Source organism: Pelobates fuscus, chromosome 10 (assembly GCF_036172605.1).
Source record: "Pelobates fuscus isolate aPelFus1 chromosome 10, aPelFus1.pri, whole genome shotgun sequence".
NCBI lineage: Eukaryota > Metazoa > Chordata > Amphibia > Anura > Pelobatidae > Pelobates > Pelobates fuscus.
The window spans coordinates 8,622,931-8,646,693 of record NC_086326.1 but is presented as its reverse complement, the minus strand read 5'-3'; the positions used below and the strand labels follow the sequence as shown (position 1 = coordinate 8,646,693).

General features: G+C 46.2%; 1 protein-coding gene across 4 annotated transcripts in view; it reads right to left on the bottom strand.

Moving 5' to 3' along the window:
* VTI1A (vesicle transport through interaction with t-SNAREs 1A) overlaps window positions 1-18,910 on the bottom strand; it is a 313,337-nt gene extending 294,427 nt beyond the window's left edge. For all 4 annotated transcript variants that reach the window (XM_063435024.1, XM_063435025.1, XM_063435026.1 and 1 more), the window contains exons 1-2: window positions 18,758-18,910; window positions 15,858-15,916 (exon numbers count right to left, since the gene is read on the bottom strand). In XM_063435024.1, the coding sequence (XP_063291094.1) occupies window positions 15,858-15,916; window positions 18,758-18,851 (153 nt within the window). In that variant the 5' untranslated portion in view covers window positions 18,852-18,910. The remainder of the gene's footprint in view (window positions 1-15,857; window positions 15,917-18,757) is intronic.
* Window positions 18,911-23,763: the final 4,853 nt, after the last annotated feature.

Genomic DNA, 23,763 nt, shown 5'->3' with positions numbered 1-23,763 from the left:
CCCACACACGTTAGGTGCACTGTGTAGGTTAGGTTACAGTTATACTGGGTGGGTTTATATTATTAAAGGGACACTCCAGGCTCCCACACACGTTAGGTGCACTGTGTAGGTTAGGTTACAGTTGGTTATACTGGGTGGGTTTATATTATTAAAGGGACACTCCAGGCTCCCACACACGTTAGATGCACTGTGTAGGTTAGGTTACAGTTGGTTATACTGGGTGGGTTTATATTATTAAAGGGACACTCCAGGCTCCCACACACGTTAGATGCACTGTGTAGGTTAGGTTACAGTTATACTGGGTGGCTTTATATTATTAAAGGGACACTCCAGGCTCCCACACACGTTAGATGCACTGTGTAGGTTAGGTTACAGTTATACTGGGTGGGTTTATATTATTAAAGGGACACTCCAGGCTCCCACACACATTAGGTGCACTGTGTAGGATAGGTTACAGTTATACTGGGTGGGTTTATATTATTAAAAGGGACACTCCCGAATCCGACAGCTACCACAGCATGTCTGTTAAGGAAAAAAAATTGCCAGAAATTATTGGGTTAAAAGAAAGAGCTCTATACACATGCAGTGAGAAAGAACTAAACAATATTGACAGTGCGTGTCTGTGCTATAGAATAGACGCAATAAGGTGATGCAAATTATCCTAAATGGATTCCTAAGTCAACATTATAGCCTGACTAACAACGCAAACAGCAGCCAAGCAAGTAAACCGGGCTATTCAATGTACAAGATCGACCATAAAAAAAAAAAAAAAAAAACCATTTAAAAAAAAAAAAAGGATAACAAAATTTTTTACTTTTTTTCTTTTTTTTTTTTACACCTGTCTAAAGGAATCACAGCAGATCCTAATTAATGGCTCACCTTTGCAGTCTTTGTATTTAACATTGCATATATCTAAAAAGTTTAATTTTGTTAAAATAATAACAGGTGCATAAAAAAAAAAAAAATATTGGTGTGCACAAGACAAGCTCCCAAACCGACTCGGAAATAAGGCACAAACTTCTCCAGGTATAGAAGTTGTATAAATACCGGAGTGTTTGTGATAATTTTGTTGTAGTAACGCAAGGTGGGTTCATTTGGTAAATAAAAAGATGGGCGAATCCACGAGTAATCTGTGAATAAAAACCACACAGTGGAGAAAGCAGTATTCCGCTTACATCTCGAAGAAAGGAGTCAGCGTTCCTCCGCAGGGCGGGCAGGGAGGGTAAAGATATTTACATACATTTAAAGTATTATAACGTATTTATCACAGCATACGTTACTGATTTGACAGGATGAGGTTTCCAAGATGGAAGATCATCGCCTACCAAAGGCTGTGCGTTCTGGTGAAATCGCCACCACAACAAAGGTTTACCAAAGAACTCCCTTAGTATCCGTCACATTGATCATCATTATTGACCTGTGCTAACTTCACTACCTTTACCGCAGCAATGTCCATCAGCTGGTTAGACCTGCGCTAACTTCACTACCTTTATCCCAGCAATGTACATCAGCTGGTTAGGCCTGCGCTAACTTCACTACCTTTACCCCAGCAATGTACATCAGCTGGTTAGACCTGCGCTAACTTCACTACCTTTACTGCAGCAATGTACATCAGCTGGTTAGACCTGCGCCAACTTCACTACCTTTACCCCACTAATGTACATCAGCTGGTTAGACCTGCGCTAACTTCACTACCTTTACCCCAGCAATGTACATCAGCTGGTTAGACCTGCGCTAACTTCACTACCTTTACCCCAGCAATGTACATCAGCTGGTTAGACCTGCGCTAACTTCACTACCTTTACCCCAGCAATGTACATCAGCTGGTTAGTAGACCTGCGCCAACTTCACTACCTTTACTGCAGCAATGTACATCAGCTGGTCATATAAACTGATAAACCCAGTTTTAAATCCTGGTCACAGCACCTCACCAGTATTTAGGAAAAGATGCCTAATGATATATATCCGTCTCCCTGAAATCCTCAGATTGTAAGCTTGTTTAAAGGAACACTATAGTCACCTAAATAAAACAAACAGTTTTAGTGTGGAGATCATTCCCCTGCAGTTTCACTGCTTAACCCCTTAACACCGCAGCCAAATGTACAAGTTGTGAACAGAACAAAACGTAAACAAAACCTGGCATTTGCGCTATATGTCTGTCCAACCGTAATTCACCTCTTTCATATGAAATGCATCCCCCTTATTATATATCATTTTATTCAGGGGAAACAGGGCTTTCATTTAACATCAAATATTTAGGTATTAAACATAATTTAATATAAAAAATATATTAAAAAAATGGGAGAAAAAAAGATTTTTTTAATTTTTTTTAGTTCTACATGACATTTTAACTGTCAATGTCATAATACTGTTTGCTTTTACTGCAATAAAATACACATATTTGTATTCAGCGATGTCTCACGTGTAAAACAGTACCCCCTATGTACAGGTTTTATGGTGTTTTGGGAAGTTACAGGGTCAAATATAGCGTGTTACATTTGAAATTGAAATTCGCCAGATTGGATACGTTGCCTTTGAGACTGTATAGTAGCCCAGGAAATAAATTTACACCCATAATGGCATACCATTTGCAATAGTAGACAACCCAAGGTATTGCAAATGGGGTATGTCCAGTCTTTTTTAGTAGCCATTTGGTCACAAACACTGGCCAAAGTTAGCGTTAGTATTTGTTTGTGTGTGAAAAATGCAAAAAAACGCCAATTTTGGCCTGTGTTTGTTACTAAGTGGCTACTAAAAAAGACTGGACATACCCCATTTGCAATACCTTGGGTTGTCTACTATTGCAAATGGTATGCCATCATAGGGGTAATATTCATTCTTGGGCTACCATAGGGTCACAAAGGCAACGTAAGCAATCTGGCGAATTTGAAAGTGAAAAAAAAATGAAACACAAGCCTTTTATTTGACGCTGTAACTTTTGAAAACACCATAAAACCTGTACATGAGGGGTACTGTTGCACTCGGGAGACTTTGCTGAACACAAATATTTGTTTTTCAAAACAGTAAAAAGTATTGCAGCAATAATATCGTCCGTGTAAGTGCTGTTTGTGCGTGAAAAATGCAAAAAACATCACTTTTACTGGCGATATCATCGTTGTAATACATTTTACACTAATAAACAGGTTTTATGGTGTCTTGGAAAATTATAGGGTTAAATATAGTGCTAGCAAATTAAATTCCCTATACTTTCGGCATGGTTTGTCAGGCAGGTCCCGCTAATTGTAATTAATTAGGATACCCAATTACCGTATGTAAAAATATTACGTAAATATATGTGTAGAATTAATTAATATATATATAAAAATATTTATATATGTATATATATGTTAAAAGGCCTGAACTTGTGGAGGCCTGAATTTGTGGGAGGAGTAAGTCCCCTACTTAACCCCTTAAGGACACATGACGTGTGTGACACGTCATAATTCCCTTTTATTCCAGAAGTTTGGTCCTTAAGGGGTTAAACTCCCAGCCCCTACTCACCTCTGCCGTTCAGCTGATTGTTTGGTCCTCATAGCAACCAGCACTTCCGGTTCCCGCCAGAATTTTTCTCGTGTTTCCAGCAGACAGACGTTCAGAACAAGCCCTCTGTCCGTTCGTAGCCTCCAAGCCGTTTTCCGGTCGAGGTACCCGGCTTCCGGTCTCAACACCGGCACGTACTCGTGAGTTAGGCGAAGGAAATAGCGTTCCGCTATTTTCCCGCTGTCCGGGCCTAAAAACGTGGGGGTAGGCTCCCTTTAAACTTAATCACACTATTACATGCTCGTTTAAACTAATCTACACTCGCACCGGTACTTTTTCTCATCGTTTACTTATCGTTTACACATCGTTTACTTATCGTTTACACATCGTTTACACATCGTTTACACATCGTTTACACATCGTTTACACATCGTTTACACATCGTTTACACATCGTTTACACATCGTTTACACATCGTTTACACATCGTTTACACATCGTTTACACATCGTTTACACATCGTTTACACATTCATACGTTATTCACGACTTAGCTTATGATTCCATGTACACAATAATTTTACCGGTATACCCCTCTTTACATGCGGTCACCCAGGACCACCTTATGTCATTTATGTTTAGTACAAACACGACGCTCCTACACATATGCGATTAGATCTTATTTAAATAGGCTACTGTATGCATTTAGGTCTATTTTAAATAAATCTACATCAGGTTACTATTTAATACCTACTCGTCTGTTTAGTGTTATATATTTTACTCATTTTAATACCAGCCTTTTCGATTTTCTATCAATGTTAGACAGCAATATGCATTTTACTAACCTTAATACTCCTACTACTATTATAAAATATACGGCTCGCTACCCTAAATTTTCTGTAAAACGACACATATACTAATAAATACTTGTCTAAACAGAAAATACACCCGGAACATTAAAACACATGTGCTAAAGCATTTCTCATATAATCACGCCGCCACATATTTTTGACTTTACAGAATACTTCGGTTTCTCACTTTCTGAGCTAAAGTTGATAGTTTCAAGGCCTTTTTCTTTACAGGAACAGGTACGGTATTTTATCACTCTTTGTCTTCACGGTCTAAGTAAAATTCATTTGAATATATAAAATTAAAATACAAAATTCATTACATACCATTGCACCTGTTGTTAACTATGTATATTTTGTTCAGTCAATCCTTAAGCTCCTGAATTTAACCTAGGCTTCCACCGGTCTACACTGGTAACCTACTACGTCCATACGAAATTTCTGTACGTCCTACCAAGGTATAGTCCTCTAATTTCTACTTACAAATCTTCATACAAGACCTCACGTAGTCTCATCATCTCCTTTCTGCTTTTTCAGAAGCTTACGCCCACGATACGTTAATCTCGTTACTTTATTTTTTCTATCCAGACATACGGTCATACGGCCTCCAGGCTCTGGATCATACACCAAATCCTGACCCGGTACTCAGCCATACCTTCAGGTACTTACGCCCTTCCCAAATACGTCCATTTTCCAACCATAGGCCTCATTCAGCCTTCTCAAAAAATAGAAAAAATCATCCCAATCAAACTCCATAAACATTCCAGATCCCTCAACGCAGGATCACGCATGCCGCCCCTATCAAAAAGAAAACAAATCATACGCCACCACGATACGTATAAATACATCAACATCTTTCTTAAATTCCCAGGATTCTTCAACGAGGACAGCTAGACAACAAGAATCACTACACTTAATCTGCCTAAAAGGTTCCAGAAACCATTTGCGTCCAGTTAAGGTTGGTATCCACACACCACTCCAGGCCACGCATTATACCCTTAGTATACAATCGAACTGGCTACAGGGTCTAGGCCTTACGCCTTAAGCTCACCCTATTAGTCCTAATCCTATCCTGCGAGGCCATCCATCCCCGCCCCACCTCAACACGGAGGTACGGCCCCACGCCCAAATCATAGTTAGAAGCCTCGCATGCCCTACTATAGGGCTCTAGTCAGGGCCTCACCCGTCACGGCCACACGTTTTGATCTTTCTTTACTGTCACCGAGAGGCCAACACCCCGCCACCACGTCTGTGGCAATCACGTCATAAGCCAAATCATAGGTAGAGCCTCTCACCGCCACTTGGCATTAGCAGGGCCTCACCTACCAAAACATTCAACAGTTAAACTCTTCGCTTCGGCATCTAGCATTACAGTCCAGTTCTTCCATTTACCTCACCCCCCACACACCCCAAACTTCCGTACTCCCTCACCAATGTATCTTCGCATAATCATTTCCTTTTTAGAATGTCCCAAGAACCCATGCCAACCGAAGAACTGACTGAAGATATACCATTCACGCCAACCAGACCCGAGTCTCCAAGCGATTCTCTCACCCTTTCAACCCCCACGTCCTTGAGAGCATGGACTATTCCCAAAATTACGGCCGAACTTAGGCTCAGGGGAATCCCCTTCCCGGCCACAGCCAGAAAGGCTGAACTTTATAGGCTACTGACCCACCAAGCCCCCGAGCCTAGGCCAGGCACTAGCTCTCAAGGACTACCACCAAGTTACAGCACGTCCAACCAGGATACCCTGGCAGAGATCTTGGCCAATCTTCAGGCCCTCAATAACAGACTATCCAAGGTGGAGAGCGCCATCTCCTCCCCAGGTACTACTGCGGTAGTCCCAGCTCCTATCACGATAGTCCCAGCCCCTATCACGATAATCCCAGCTCCTATCACGGCTGTACCCATCATACCTACATGCCCTCCCATACCCCCCCCCCTAGCACCAGGCACAACCATTACACCATTTGAGTCACCAGCACACTCCGTCCCTGACTCTATCAAGAAAGATATCTTAGACGGGAAGGACGTGTGTCTGGTGTCTCTGCTCATAGCCTCCCAGGATGTTCTTGAGAACAAGGCCTTCAACTATGGCGACATTTCTGTGGTACTCAAGACGAGGGATCCCAGGCTTAATAAAAAATTATCAATCCCACAGTTTGTGATAGCCTTCGGGATATATAGAGATGTTATTTGCACAGTGTACCCCCACAGGAGAGAGGAGTTAGACCTTTATCTGCACAAGGTGGTGGATCTAGGCATCAAGTACGGGGGCTCCTCGTTCTATGACTACCACAAGTCAGTGTCAGCAAAGGCGGCGACCCATCTAAAACAGTTCAATATCAAAATGAACTGGGGTCAGATGGACACTGAATTGTTCTGTCGCCACTTCGCTGGACTCAGGCCCCCGGCTTGTGCCATATGCAACTCGACATCCCACATGGCGGACTTATGTCCAGTCGAAGCAGATCCCACCACCTCCACACCCACCTCTCACTCTTTCACACCTCACTCTACTTTCACCCCCTACAGCAAGTCATCAGGTGGTCTTCGGGATAAGCTAGGTAGGCCCATCTCCTTTCTAGGGAAGGCGCAGGTGTGCAATAACTTTAACGCAGGCTCCTGCAGTTTCAGCGCCTGTAGATTATTGCACATCTGCTCCATATGTTTCAGGGCACATACTAAGACCATGTGTCCAGCCAGGTTGTCACCAAACAAATGACTAACCGACATAAACATCGACAACCTGGTTTTTTATCTAAGGTCTCACCCTAGCAGGCATCTGGTAGATTATCTCACCACAGGGTTCACTAAAGGGTTTCTCACGGGTATAGTTGCCATTCCCCCAGGTACATTAGAATGCCCTAATCTACAGTCTGCACGTTTAGACCCAGTCTCCACAGACTCCCTCATTGCCTCAGAAATCACCAACGGGTTTATGATAGGCCCCTTCACCTCTTCACCACTTTCCTCCTGGCGCACTAACCCCATTGGCATCGCTACTCACAAATATTCTAATAAAAAACGTTTAATTATTGATTTATCGGCACCGCACTCCTCTTTTGTTCCTAGCATAAACGCACTCATTCCAGCAGACGAATTTTCACTTCAATACGTAACCATCGACGACGCCATACATTCCATAATTTCATCTGGTAACCGACCCTGGCTTAGCAAAACGGACATTACTAACGCTTTTAAATTACTACCCATGCACCCCTCACTCTGGCACTTACACGGTATTAAATGGCGTGATCTATACTACTTCTCTACACGACTCACTTTCGGTTCTCGTAGCAGCCCCAAACTGTTCGACATTTTCGCAGAGTCGTTGTGCTGGCTGCTCCTGAACATCACCAGGTGTCACTCCGTTATCCACTACCTCGACGACTTTTTACTTATAGAGCCAGGGTCAACATCACCCACATCAATCAAAAGCACTACTGCACTATTTGCCACACTTGGAGTCCCTTTGTCCCCAGCCAAAACTATAGGCCCCACTACCAAATTGACCTTTCTGGGGATAGAACTGGACTCGATTAACCTCAAAGCTAGCCTCCCTCACGACAAACTGACACGTTTGAGAGGGGAAATAGACTTGTTCCTGCGGAATGATGTTTGCACTAGGAAGGAACTTCAGTCCCTTCTCGGATCCCTGAACTTTGCCATGCGCATCATTCCGCAGGGAAGATCTTTCATATCCAGACTTCTTTGCCTGATGCACGGAGTTCCGGACTCTGGCACAGTTTCTTTGGACCCCCACGCCAAGGCTGACCTAGCTATGTGGGGGAAGTTTTTGAAAGACTGGAATGGAATCTCCATGTTTATTCCCCCTCTCTCCACCTCTTCACCCATCATCCACACAGACGCAGCAGCCAATACCGGTTTTGCAGCCATTTTCGGGAACCACTGGTTCAGGGGCCATTGGCCCACTGAGACGGATGCCTTGCCAGGATTCAGAGAGACCTCAGCTTTATTTGAAATCTATCCCATTGTGGCGGCCGCACACACCTGGGGTCATCTCTGGTCTGGCAAGGCAGTCAAATGCTACTCTGATAACTCGGCAGCTTGCGAAATCGTGAACAAAGGGCGATCATCTTCCCTAACCATCATGCGGCTGTTTCGCAAGCTGACCTGGTTGGCAGCATCCGGCCAGTTTCACTTAGTTTGTTTTCACATCCCGGGGATTCACAACACGGCCGCTGACGCTCTTTCTCGTTCTCAATTTCAGGCATTTTCTCAGGCACTCCCAACGGCTCACCTACAACCATCCAGGACACCACGGTTCCACGAGCTAATCCTGGATTAAGCACACTCTTGAACCACGCTAGAGCACTCACTCACCAAGCATTATCACCAAACACGGCTATCACTTACAATAGGGCACTTAATATATTTAATAAATTCACTGCAGAGTTCGGTCTACAAGGTGACTTCTCTATTCAAACCATGGTGGCTTTTGCCTCCTTTTGCCACCTACACCTAAAACTATCCCACAACACCATTAAACTCTATCTCACGGGGGTCCAGCACCACAGCCTCACCCTTTTCCCCAACAACACGCCTTTCCTTTCTTCATATCCCATCAAAAAGGTTTTGAAAGGTATAACTAAGGTTTCACCTCCACTCTCTACCATTAGATTACCTATAGATGGGCCTATCTTCAGGTCACTTAGCAATCTCCTTGACACAGCCCCATTCGACATCGGCACTAATACGGTGATTAAATCTGCTATATATCTCGCTTTCTACGGTTTTCTCAGACCTAGAGAGTTCACCGTAATTTGCCAAGGAGATATAAAGCTAAGTCTTAAAATATCACACCTCACTAAGATAGAGGATCACTACCAACTTTCGATCCCTACAACTAAAACCAACCAATCACTACATCCTACTATAATTCCTCTCTTCCCTACTGATAATGCCTGGTGTCCGGTAAAAGTATTAGATCACCTACGGTCATCTCTGCACGATCACCCACAGGACTCTCCGCTCTTAACACTACAAGGGCACCCGTTAACCACCGCTAAATTGATGGTTCATATCAGAATTTTGTTAGCTAAGCTCGGACACAACCCAACGACATTCTCTGGGCACTCCTTCCGTATAGGAGCCGCCTCTGCAGCCTCTAGCACTAACACACCGGTCCATATCATCAAGAGTCTGGGACGGTGGAAATCCTCCATATATACGGCATATATTCCACAGCCAGAGAAAGAGCTTCGCCAAGCTTTTAGGAACTTGGTTTTGTAAAAAAAATGCAATAAAGTGTGTATTTCTCAAATTTATCTTTTGCCCTCTTTTATTTACAGGCCCACTCGTACGTTGGTTTTTCGGCACACCACAACCAACTTTGCTCACAGTTACTATTCATTACGTATTTAAATTCCGAGCACAAATATATATATATATATATATATATATATATATATATATATATATATATATATATATATATATATATATATATATATATATATATATATATATATATATATATATATATATATATATATACACACACACACGTATATATTAATGTATATAGATATATATTATTTCGTTCTACGTGTATTTTGATATAAATATATATATATATATATATATATATATATATATATATATATATATATATTAATATCACAATACAGTTAGAACGAAATAACACACATCTATATATTTTTAATTATTTTTTAAATTTTATTTTTTCACGTATTTACATTTTTTTTATATTATATATAAATAACAATAATTATATATATATATATTTAATCAGTATCAGTCTACGTGTAATTTGATATTAATATATATATATATATATATATATATATATTTATTTTTTTTTTTTTTTTTTTTTTTTTTTTTTTTTTTACACTGATTAACATTTAATTTAATTTATTTCCAGCCATTACAGGCAGTCCCCCTGCTGGCATTGCTGCAGCCAGCTATCCCGGCCATGTGATGGTGAGGTCCTCGCAAGGACCTCACTCTCACATGGCCCGGGGGGGGCTGAAGAGGGCGGACGTGCCGCGGGGGGCTCCATGGGAGTTCCACCAACCGCGAACGCCGGCGTGGGATCGCCGGCGACCGGTTAAGTAAAAAAAAAAAAACACAAAAAAACGGAGGGCGTACAATTACGCCCGGCGGCGTTTAGAGCCGCTTAAAAAAAAAGGACGTAATTGTACGCCCTCCGGTCTTAAAGGACCACTCTAGGCACCCAGACGACTTCAGCTTAATGAAGTGGTCTGGGTGCCAGGTACCTCTAGGATTAACCCTTTTTTTTATAAACATAGCAGTTTCAGAGAAACTGCTATGTTTATAATGAGGGTTAATCCAGCCTCCAAATCCTCTAGTGGCTGTCTCACTGACAGCCGCTAGAGGCGCTTGCGTGATTCTCACTGTGAAAATCACAGTGAGAGCACGCAAGCGTCCATAGGAAAGCATTGTAAATGCTTTCCTATGCGACCGGCTGAATGCGAGCGCGGCTCCTGCCGCGCATGCGCATTCAGCCGATGACGTCGCGATCAAGATGGAGAGGAGGAGGAAAGCTCCCCGCCCGGCGCTGGAAAAAGAGGTAAGTTTAACCCCTTCCTCTCTCCAGAGCCCGGCGGGAGGGGGTCCCTGAGGGTGGGGGCACCCTCAGGGTACTCTAGTGCCAGGAAAACGAGTATGTTTTCCTGGCACTAGAGTGGTCCTTTAAGGGGTTAAGCTAAAGTTGTTCAGGTGACTATAGTCTCCCTTTAAGCAGGGCATTCTTCACCTGTAATATCTCCTTTTCTATAATTGTAAAGTGCTGTGGAATATGTTGGAACCAGATGAAGATTAATAACTTTAATATGTGGCCACAAGAGGGAGCTCTGCAATGTACACTTGATAGAAAGAAATGGTACGATTTTAAACCCTTAAGGACTAAGCCAATTGTACAAGTTCTAATCAAAACAAAACCTAGAGTTTGCGCTATGTGTGTGTTCAATCATAATTTATCTCTGTCATATTAGGTGCACCCACACTTATTATATATCATTTTGTTTAGTAGATATGTGATTTCATTTCACATCAAATATGTATATATAAAATATACCGGTAATTTAATACGAATAAAATCAAAAATAATTTAACAATTAAGAAAATTTTATATTTTCTTAGTTTTCCATGGAACGATAACCAGGAATGTCATAATACGGTGAGCTTTTACTGCAATAAAAAAAAACACATAATTTGTGTTCAGCGATGTCTCACGAATATCACAGTACCCACCATCTACAGGTTTTATGGGGTATTGAAAAGTTACAGGGTCAAATATTGGGCTTGCCCCTTTCTCAGTTTTTATACATTGAAATTTGCCAGATTGGTTTGCTGGGCCTTTGAGATTACAGGGAGTGCAGAATTATTAGGCAAATGAGTATTTTGACCACATCATCCTCTTTATGCATGTTGTCTTACTCCAAGCTGTATAGGCTTGAAAGCCTACTACCAATTAAGCATATTAGGTGATGTGCATCTCTGTAATGAGAAGGGGTGTGGTCTAATGACATCAACACCCTATATCAGGTGTGCATAATTATTAGGCAACTTCCTTTCCTTTGGCAAAATGGGTCAAAAGAAGGACTTGACAGGCTCAGAAAAGTCAAAAATAGTGAGATATCTTGCAGAGGGATGCAGCACTCTTAAAATTACAAAGCTTCTGAAGCGTGATCATCGAACAATCAAGCGTTTCATTCAAAATAGTCAACAGGGTCGCAAGAAGCGTGTGGAAAAACCAAGGCGCAAAATAACTGCCCATGAACTGAGAAAAGTCAAGCGTGCAGCTGCCAAGATGCCACTTGCCACCAGTTTGGCCATATTTCAGACTGCAACATCACTGGAGTGCCCAAAAGCACAAGGTGTGCAATACTCAGAGACATGGCCAAGGTAAGAAAGGCTGAAAGACGACCACCACTGAACAAGAGACACAAGCTGAAACGTCAAGACTGGGCCAAGAAATATCTCAAGACTGATTTTTCTAAAGTTTTATGGACTGATGAAATGAGAGTGAGTCTTGATGGGCCAGATGGATGGGCCCGTGGCTGGATTGGTAAAGGGCAGAGAGCTCCAGTCCGACTCAGACGCCAGCAAGGTGGAGGTGGAGTACTGGTTTGGGCTGGTATCATCAAAGATGAGCTTGTGGGGCCTTTTCGGGTTGAGGATGGAGTCAAGCTCAACTCCCAGTCCTACTGCCAGTTTCTGGAAGACACCTTCTTCAAGCAGTGGTACAGGAAGAAGTCTGCATCCTTCAAGAGAAACATGATTTTCATGCAGGACAATGCTCCATCAAAATCTAATGACATGGCCTCCTTGTTCACCTGATCTGAACCCCATTGAGAACCTGTGGTCCATCATCAAATGTGAGATTTACAAGGAGGGAAAACAGTACACCTCTCTGAACAGTGTCTGGGAGGCTGTGGTTGCTTCTGCACGCAATGTTGATGGTGAACAGATCAAAACACTGACAGAATCCATGGATGGCAGGCTTTTGAGTGTCCTTGTAAAGAAAGGTGGCTATATTGGTCCAGTGGCGTACACACAACCCATGGGGCCCCGGTGCGAAAACTGATCCGTGGGCCCCCCCGCGCGCGCGCTTACGCTGCGCGGGCAGGGGCCGCAACACATGGCGGCGGGCACCGGGTCGCAGGGCTGCGACCTGTGTGACCGCGGTATGTACGCCAGTGCATGCATAAACACATACACTTTAAGGACCACTACAGACACCCAGATCACATCAGCTCAATGAAGTGGTCTGGGTGCCAGGTCTCTAGTTTTAACCCTGCAGCTGAAAACATAGCCGTTTCAGAGAAACGGCTATGTTTCACTGAGGGTTAATCCAGCCTCTAGTGGCTGTCTCATTGACAGCCGCTAGAGGATTTTCTGCGATTCTCACTGTGAAAATCACAGTGAGAAGACGCTGAACGTCCATAGGAAAGCATTGAATAATGCTTTCCTATGGGCGGTTTGAATGCGCGCGTGGCTCTTGCCACGCATGCGTATTCGGAGCTGAGAGGCGGAGAGATTCCCAGCGCCAAGGGAGTCCGGCGCTGGAGAAAGGTAAGTGCTTAAGACACACACACACAGACTCTCATGAACAGACGCACACATTTACTGACAGACACACACTCAGTGACAGACATACATACACACTCACTAACAGATGCACACAAACATACTCAGTAACAGACACACACACTAACACACACTCTAACACACACACTAACATACACTCACACACACTAACACACACTAACATACACTCACACTCACTAACATACACTCACACTCACTAACATACACTCACACTCACTAACATACACTCACACTCACACTCACTAACATACACTCACACTCACACACTAACATACACTCACACACTAACATACACTAACACACTCACTAACACACACTCACACTCTAACACACACTCACACTCTAACACACACTCACACTCTAACACACACTCACACTCTAACACACACTCACACTCTAACACACACTCACACTCTAACACACACTCACACTCTAACACACACTCACACTCTAACACACTCACACTCTAACACACACTCACTAACTCACACTCACTAACTCACACTCACTAACACACACTCACTAACACACACTCACTAACACACACTCACTAACACACACTCACTAACACACACTCACTAACACACACTCACTAACACACACACACTAACTCACACACACTAACATACACTCACACACACTAACATACACTCACACACACTCACACTCACAAACACACTCACACCCTAACACACACTCACTAACACTAACACACTAACACACACTCACACTCTAACACATACTCACACTCTAACACATACTCACACTCTAACACATACTCACACTCTAACACATACTCACACTCTAACACATACTCACACTCTAACACATACTCACTAGCACACACTCACACTCACAAACACACACTCACACTCTAACACACACTCACTAACACTAACATACACTCACAAACACACACTAACATACACTCACACTCTAACACACACTCACTAACACATTTTTTTTTAAATCCCCCCAGCCTCCTTACCTGTGGGAGAGCTGAGGGGATTCCCTGGGGTCCAGTGGTGCTGCTGGGCTCCTGGGGGGCCGGTCACCCGGTGGGCAGGCAGGCTGGCGGGCGCGCGAGGGAGCACTGTCTCCTGAGTGCTTCCTCTTCAGCTCCCTCGCGCGCCGCGTACTGATGCCGGAGCCGGAAGATGACGTCATCTTCCGGCTCCGGTATCAGTGCGGTGCGCCCGCAGTACCGGCCAGCCGGATGACAGCAGGGCCAACCTCGGGGGGCCCGGAGGTGGCCGGCTCCTGGGCCCCCCAGGAGAAGAGGCTGGCCCAGTGACATACATACCGGGTCGCAGGGCGGCCGGGCCCCCTGGTGGGCCGGGCCCGGTCGCAGCCGCGACCCCGGTATGTACGCCACTGTATTGGTCACTGATTTGTTTTTGAATGTCAGAAATGTATATTTGTGAATGTTGAGATGTTATATTGGTTTCACTGGTAAAAATAAATAATTGAAATGGGTATATATTTGTTTTTTGTTAAGTTGCCTAATAATTATGCACAGTAATAGTCACCTGCACACACAGATATCCCCCTAAAATAGCTAAAACTAAAAACAAACTAAAAACTACTTCCAAAAATATTCAGCTTTGATATTAATGAGTTTTTTGGGTTCATTGAGAACATGGTTGTTGTTCAATAATAAAATGAATCCTCAAAAATACAACTTGCCTAATAATTCTGCACTCCCTGTATATGGCAGCCCAGGAATGAAAATTGCCCCCATCATGGCATACCATTTGCAAAAGTAGACAACCCAGCGTATTCAAAATGGGGTATGTCCAGTCTCTTTTAGTAACAAACACTGGCCAAAATTAGCGTTCATATTAGATTTTTTGCATTTTTCACAAATAAACTGCCCTTTCACCGATAATATCATCAGTATTATACATTTTTCTACTCTAAAACACTCATATTTGTTTATGGTGTTTTGGAAAGTTACATGGCCAAGAATAAGTCGTCCCCCCCATATTTGGCAGATATCTTCAGAACAAATGTCAAGACAGCCAAGGCGATTAATTTAAACAAAAAATAAAAAAAACAAGTAAAGTTTAAAAAAACAAAACATAGAAAAAGCATACTGTAGTGATTATGGTGCTTGGAGTTTGACTCTTGCCTGTGGGATGGTCCCATGTGAGCTGCTGCACTGTATATTGTGCTTGGATAGAGGGGGGGGTGAATGTGAATCACTGTATAATAGCCAATTGTTTTCTCTAATGTTTTTCTCTATAGGCACCCAGACCACTTCATGTCAGTGACGGGTCTCAGTGAAGTGGCCTGGGTGACATGTGCCCGCACCCCTTTATCGCTGCAGATGAAAATGTTGTTCTGCAGTAATGTTATATCAAATAACATAAAACTGAATGTCTCGAACAATTAAAATAAATACATACAAGCTCCTTCGCTTCCTCCAGCTGTTTTTCCACATTAAGGATCATCTGCTTCTTTTCATCTAAAAACAAGAAGGGAAAAAAAATTACCCACAGTCTCTTTCTGTGCTGCTCCCCTAGTCTCTCTATTACCCCCCCCCCCCCCTCCAGTCACCCTCAGTCTCTCTGTTACCCCACATTCTCTCTGTTACCCCCCCCGTCTCTCAGTTACCCCCCCCCCCCGTCTCTCAGTTACCCCCCCCCGTCTCTCAGTTACCCCCCCCCCCCGTCTCTCAGTTACCCCCCCCCCGTCTCTCAGTTACGCCCCCCCCCGTCTCTCAGTTACGCCCCCCCCCGTCTCTCAGTTACCCCCCCCCGTCTCTCAGTTACCCCCCCCCCGTCTCTCAGTTACCCCCCCCGTCTCTCAGTTACCCCCCCCCGTCTCTCAGTTACCCCCCCCCGTCTCTCAGTTACCCCCCCCGTCTCTCAGTTACCCCCCCGTCTCTCAGTTACCCCCCCAGTCACTCCCAGTCTCTGTTACCCCCCCCCCGTTACCCCCTAGTCACCTCCAGTCTCTCTGTTACCCCCTAGTCACCCCCAGTCTCTGTTACCCCCTAGTCATCCCCAGTCTCTGTTACCCCCCCAGTCTCTCTGTTACCCCCCCAGTCTCTCTGTTACCCCCCAGTCTCTCTGTTACCCCCCGTTACCCCCAGTCTCTCTGTTACCCCCTAGTCACCCCCAGTCTCTCTGTTACCCCCCCAGTCACCCCCAGTCTCTGTTATCCCCCAGTCTCTGTTACCCCCCAGTCTCTCTGTTACCCCCCAGTCTCTCTGTTACCCCCCCAGTCTCTCTGTTACCCCCCCAGTCTCTCTGTTACCCCCCCAGTCTCTCTGTTACCCCCCCAGTCTCTCTGTTACCCCCCCAGTCTCTCTGTTACCCCCCCAGTCTCTGTTACCCCCCCAGTCTCTGTTACCCCCCCAGTCTCTCTGTTACCCCCCCAGTCACCCCCAGTCTCTCTGTTACCCCCCAGTCTCTGTTACCCCCAGTCACCCCCAGTCTCTGTTACCCCAGTCTCTATGTTACTCCCCCCCAGTCTCACGGTTACCCCCAGTTACCCCCAGTCTCTCTGTTACCCCCCAGTCTCTCTGTTACCCCCCCCGTCTCTCTGTTACCCCCCCCCGTCTCTCTGTTACCCCCCCCGTCTCTCTGTTACCTCCCCCGTCTCTCTGTTACCTCCCCCGTCTCTCTGTTACCCCCCCCGTCTCTCTGTTACCCCCCTCTCTGTTACCCCCCCCAGTCTCTCTGTTACCCCCCCCAGTCTCTCTGTTACACCCCCAGTCTCTCTGTTACACCCCCAGTCTCTCTGTTACACCCCCAGTCTCTCTGTTACACCCCCGTTACCCCCAGTCTCTCTGTTACCCCCTAGTCACCCCCAGTCTCTGTTATCCCCCAGTCTCTCTGTTACCCCCAGTCTCTGTTACCCCAGTCTCTGTTACCCCAGTCTCTATGTTACTCCCCCCCCAGTCACCCCGTTACCCCCCCAGTCCCCCCGTTACCCCCCCAGTCACCCCGTTACCCCCCCAGTCACCCCGTTACCCCCCCAGTCACCCCGTTACCCCCCCAGTCACCCCGTTACCCCCCAGTCACCCCGTTACCCCCCCAGTCACCCCGTTACCCCCCCAGTCACCCCGTTACCCCCCCAGTCACCCCGTTACCCCCCCAGTCTCTCTGTTACCCCCCCAGTCTCTCTGTTACCCCCCCCAGTCTCTTTGTTACCCCCCCAGTCTCTCTGTTACCCCCCCAGTCTCTCTGTTACCCCCCCAGTCTCTCCGTTACCCCCCAGTCTCTCTGTTACCTCCCCAGTCTCTCTGTTACCCCCAGTCTCTGTTACCCCCCAGTCTCTCTGTTACCCCCCCAGTCACCCCCAGTTCTATGTTACCCCAGTCTCTCTATTACCCCCCCGTCCCTCTGTTACCCCCCATTCACCCCCAGTCTCTCTGTTACCACCGTCTCTCTGTTACCCCCCAGTCACCCCCAGTCTCTCTGTTACCCCCCCCAGTCACTGTTATCCCCCAGTCTCTCTGTTACCCCCCCCCGTTAGCCCCAGTCTCTCTGTTACCTCCCCAGTCTCTGTTACCCCCCCCCCCCCGTTAGCCCCAGTCTCTCTGTTACCCCCCCCCCAGTCTCTGTTACCCCAGCCTCTCTGATACCCCCCCAGTCTCTGTTACCCCCCCCAGTTACCCACAGTCTCTCTGTTACCCCCGTCTCTCTGTTACCCCCCAGTCTCTCTGTTACCACCCCCAGTCACCCCCCAGTCTCTGTTATCCCCCAGTCTCTCTGTTACCCCCCCCGTTAGCCCCAGTCTCTCTGTTACCCCCCAGTCTCTGTTACCCCCCCCCCCCCCCGTTAGCCCCAGTCTCTCTGTTACCCCCCCAGTCTCTGTTACCCCCCCGTCTCTCTGTTACCCCCCCAGTTACCCCCAGTCTCTCTGTTACCCCCCCAGTCTCTCTGTTACCCCCCCAGTCTCTCTGTTACCCCCCAGTCTCTCTGTTACCCCCCCCAGTTACCCCCAGTCTCTCTGTTACCCCCCCCAGTTACCCCCAGTCTCTCTGTTACCCCCCCCCAGTTACCCCCAGTCTCTCTGTTACCCCCCAGTCTCTGTTACCCCCCCCCAGTTACCCCCCCAGTTACCCCCAGTCTCTCTGTTACCCCCCAGTCTCTGTTACCCCCCCCCCCCAGTTACCCCCAGTCTCTCTGTTACCCCCCCAGTTACCCCCAGTCTCTCTGTTACCCCCCCAGTTACCCCCAGTCTCTCTGTTACCCCCCAGTTACCCCCAGTCTCTCTGTTACCCCCCAGTCTCTGTTACCCCCCCCCAGTTACCCCCAGTCTCTCTGTTACCCCCCAGTTACCCCCAGTCTCTCACCTCCCACCAGGCGGGGTATTCTGCCAATCCGGCCGGTGATTTCAGCGGTGAGCACCCCATAGTCCTGCTCGTATCCCTCGAACTCGGCAGACATGATTCACCGACAGCAAAGTGACAACCGGAATAAATGGGACAACAACTTCCGGCGGTCCGTCTCTCAAACCCGTCCCCGGCGCCCATAGCAACCGGAGTCTCCTTGGCAACCCCTTAGACTCCACCCCTGCCTCCACTGGATGCCCAGCATCACAGGACCACTCGCTCCCCGGCCTTCACCCTCCCCCCCCCCCCCGCTTTCACAACCCCCCAGCCTCCATAGAACCCCCCCCCCCCCCCCCGAGGATACCCCATCATTAACAGGAGCTCGACACCCCCATCATCCAGGACCCACCAGCCTCCCCCTCCCATAATACAGAGTTGGCTGCTATGTACGACCCCTAATGGGGTTTATTCGCTAAACTCCAGATTATAGTGAACTAAAATCTGAATAGCAAAATGTAGGCTAAAATAACTGATTCGGAAAAATTGTCAAACTCCTCTCTAGCCAGTTTGGCTGTCTTACCTTTAAAGGGACACTGCAGACATCTTACTGAAATGCTTTATGTGTGAAGACTGTGTTCTCTTTCTTCATTTTACAGAAATTGACACCTTTATAAATGAACCTGGTTACACCCCCCTGGCTGTCAATTAGACAGCCGGCCCTGTTACTTCCTGGTTTGGTTAGCTCAGTGAAGCTAAACTCAAGGTGCAGCAATTGTCCAGAGCACCTGCCTTGCAAAGACTTCTCATTGAGCTGCATTGGGAAGTCTGTGATTGGACAGTCACAGAAAGTCTGGGCGGGGTTAGAAGGGGAGGGCTTGCAAAGGCTACAGAAAGAGATCTGCAAGCTAATTTTCTATATACCCCCAATGAAAACATGTAATTAAACGCTACATGTTCCTGTACGTCCAACTTGTCTGGTTACAAATACACATCTGTTAGTCCACCTATTGTACAGCATTACGGAACTTGTTGGCGCTTTATAAATAATAATAATAATAAATTGGGTTATATCAGGTAAACAGTGTTTTTTTACATATTATTTTGGGCAGAAGTATCCATGTTGCAATTTAGTTTGCGAAAACCAAATGGTTCGAGTAAATCATTAAATAGTCAATCAGCTGAAGTGGTTATGGTGTCTACAGTGTTCGTAAACAGCCAATTGTAGAGTTGAGTGTAAATTAGCCAAACTACGGCTAAAACTGAGCTGGATCATTTTTCTCTAGAGCTGCTGGTTTGTTTGTTTTTTGTAAATATAATTGTTATTATTTTATCAACAGGCGTATAGTTTACATTATTGAAAAACATATAATGCGAAACTCGCAGGTCCGGATAGAACAAAGAAAGAAGTAGTAAAATATTTGTGTAAGTAAGAGTTTTTATGTGGGCTCGCAGGCCCCAAGCATCTGAGGACTCTCATGTCCCGGATCTTATCACATTTCCAATATAACAATAACGAGTCATTTCTTGGGTGTTGGATCTCGGTATTCCCTCCCTGTACTATTCCCATATAATACCTTCAATTAGAGATCGTCAAAGATGAGCCTCAGAACGGGTCTTGGTGGCTCAAGCATGCTTTCTATCTAGGAGTTATATTACCACAAAGAGAGAGAGGGGACAAGGAAGGGGGTGGCTGTCAGGTCTACGAAGTCAATGTTGGTGTCACTGAATACTGTAGGTTTATAAGGCCGTCGTCCGTCAGTGTCAATGCCGGTTTCACTCAATACCGTAGTTTGTCTGTGAAGTCTGCGGAGGCTGTTAACAGTAGCCAGTGTGACCATGTATTTATGTATGATTGGTGTGTGTCAGCTGCCTTATTGTGGAGCTCCTCTACTGTCTGTAGCTACTCCATTTTGGAGAACCACGAGGTAAGCGGTGGAGTCACCAATATTGTGGGATCACCATTTTAGCTATGTTCAGTATACGGATAGTGAGAGATTTTTTATACAAAGATCTAGGAACTTTGGTGTGGTGCAGCAGCATCTCCGCGGGTTCGAGGGGGGGTGGACAGTCTGAGAACAACTTTAACACGTTATGTATCATCTTCCAGAAGGGGTGGATCTTCGCACACTCCCACCATATGTGAATTAGTGTGCCCCTCTCCGCATTTCCAGCGTGTGTGAGTGGTCTTGAGTGATCGTGTGTAGCATTGAAGGAGTACGGTACCAAACGGTAAATAACTTGTATGCTGTCTCTTGTGTTTTGCTAAAGCTGGAGCAGTGATGTGTGAGGCAACATATCTTCTCCCACTCCGTGTCATTTTAAGTATGTTTGAGAATAGTCTCCCATTTCCCAATGTAGCTTGTTTTTTTACTAGGGGTTTGTTCTTGTAGCATGGACTAGAGAAAGGAGATCCCATGTGCCGGAGATCCCACCCTCACTGCCTCTCCAGGTGGCAGCCATGGCAACAGAGCAATGGGTTTGCCTGCCCCATCTACTCCGCCTGTTTCCACAATTTGCGCACCTTGTGTTTGAACCACTCCATCACCCGTGTAGTAAAGGGAAAAATCTGGAATTGCTAAACCTCCCTTGTCTTTGGGCTGCGTAAGTAGGGTATATTTAGCCTGCGTCTCTTACCATTCCATACATGGTTCCCAGGGCCGTGCGCATGGAGGTGAAAAATGAGTGTGGAATAGATATGGGGATGGTTTAAAATAAATCAAGGAGGCGTGGGAGGAAGTTCATCTTGGCCACCTCTATCCTACCCAACCAGTAGGTATGTGGGTGGGGGGCTGCTGTTTGACTTAAAGAAACACTATGGTCACCAAAACAACTTTAGCTTAATGAAGCAGTTTTTCTGTATAGATCGTGACTCTGAAATCTCACTGTTTAATTCTCTGCCATTTAGGAATTAAATCACATTTGTTTCTGTTTATGCAGTCCTAGCTACTCCCACCATGCTTAAAGGGACTCTCCAGTGCCAGGAAAACATATTTGTTTTCCTGCAGTGCCCCCCTACCTCCCACCCCACATCCCATGTTGCTGAAGGGGTTAAAACCCCTTCAGTGACTTGAGTCCAGCGCAGATGTCCCTCAGCGTTGGATCAGACTCCGCCTACTCTCCTCCCCCGCCGACATCAGCCGGCAGGGGAGACCTAATGCACATGCGCGGCAATGGGCGTGCACGCACATCAGACCTCCCCATAGGAAAGCATTATTCAGTGCTTTCCTATAGGGATTTCGGCAACGCTGGAGATCCTCACATAGTGTGAGGACATCCAGCGATGTTTAAAACACTTTTCGTGTTCTAAGAACACGGAAGTCCCTCTAGTGGCTGTCTGATATACAGCCACTAGAGGAGGACTTAACCCTGCAAGGTAATTAGTACAGTTTACAAAAACTGCAATAATTATATTTGCAGGGTTAAGGGTGGTGGGAGATGGCACCCAGACTACTCCAATGGGCAGAAGTGGTCTCGGTGCCTGGAGTGTCCCTTTAAAAATGTTTTGTTTTTCAATTTCAGATCGTAACTTGCTTTTGAAGTCTTTATCTCCAGCTCTGTAAATTTAGCTTTATTCATACACTGGAGGCTCATGCAGGGTCTAGAAGGCTATTAACAGAGTAGAAACTGTAAATTACACAGATTTTGCAATAAAGGAAGTTTAAACATTAGATTTTTTAGAGGAATAGTTTAGAAAGGCTGTGTATGTGACATGCCGGGAGATGTTACTAGGGCTGTATCAACAAAGTGATTTAATTCCTAAATGACAGAGAATTAAGCAGTGAGACTTCAGGGGTCATGATCTATTCTATACAGCATGGCCCATAGTCCTGAGGCAGGCAAGCAGGCTCCTCCAGGAGCCCGTGGCGAGGTCACGTTCGCCACATGTAAAGCACTACGCAATAAGCTAGCACTATATAAATACCAATAATAATAATTTGGGGGTTCCTGATGTTGGGGGTCAGAGGGAGGGATTATTTGGATGGTCCGGATATTGGGGGTCAGTGGGAGGTATTATTTGGGGGGTCCTGATGTTAGGGGTCTGAGGGAGGAATTATTTGGATGGTCCGGATATTGGGGGTCAGTGGGAGGTATTATTTGGGGGGTCCTGATGTTAGGGGTCTGAGGGAGGAATTATTTGGATGGTCTGGATATAAGGGGTCAGTGGGAGGTGTTATTTGGGGTGTCGTCAGTGGGAGGGTTTATTTGGGGACCCTGAAGTTGGGGTCAGTGGGAGGGTTTATTCGGGGACCCTGAAGTTGGGGTCAGTGGGAGGGTTTATTTGGGGGGTCCTGATGTTGGGGGTCAGTGGGAGGCTTTATTTGGGATTTCCTGATGTTGGGGGTCAGTGGGAGGCTTTATTTGGGGGGTCGTGATGTTGGGGGTCAGTGGGAGGGTTTATTTGGGGTTTCCTGATGCTGGGGGTCAGTGGGAGGGTTTATTTGGGGGGTTCTGATGTTGGGGGTCAGTGGGAAGGTTTATTTGGGGGGTCCTAATGTTGGGGGTTAGTGGGATAGTTTATTTGGGGGGTCCTGATGTTGGGGGTCAGTGGGAGGGTTTATTTGGGGTTTCCTGATGTTGGGGGTCAGTGGGAGGGTTTATTTGGGGGGTCCTGATGTTGGGGGTCAATGGGAGGGTTTATTTGGGGGGTCCTGATGTTGGGGGTCAGTGGGGGTGTATGTGGGGGGGCCTGATGTTGGGGGTCAGTGGGAGGGTTTATTTGGGGGGCCTGATGTTGGGGGTCAGTGGGAGGGTGTATTTGGAGGGGCCTGATGTTGGGGGTCAGTGGGAGTGTTTATTTGGGGGGTCCTGATGTTGGGGGTCAGTGGGAGGGTTTATATGGGGGGCCTGATGTTGGGGGTCAGTGTGAGGGTTTATTTGGGGGGTCCTGATGTTGGGGGTCAGTGTGAGGGTTTATTTTGGGGTTCCTGATGTTGGGGGTCAGTGTGAGGGTTTACTTGGGGGTTCCTGATGTTGGGGGTCAGTAAGGAAGGTCATGCAGCTGGGTCGGTGACGTCACACGGGGGGGC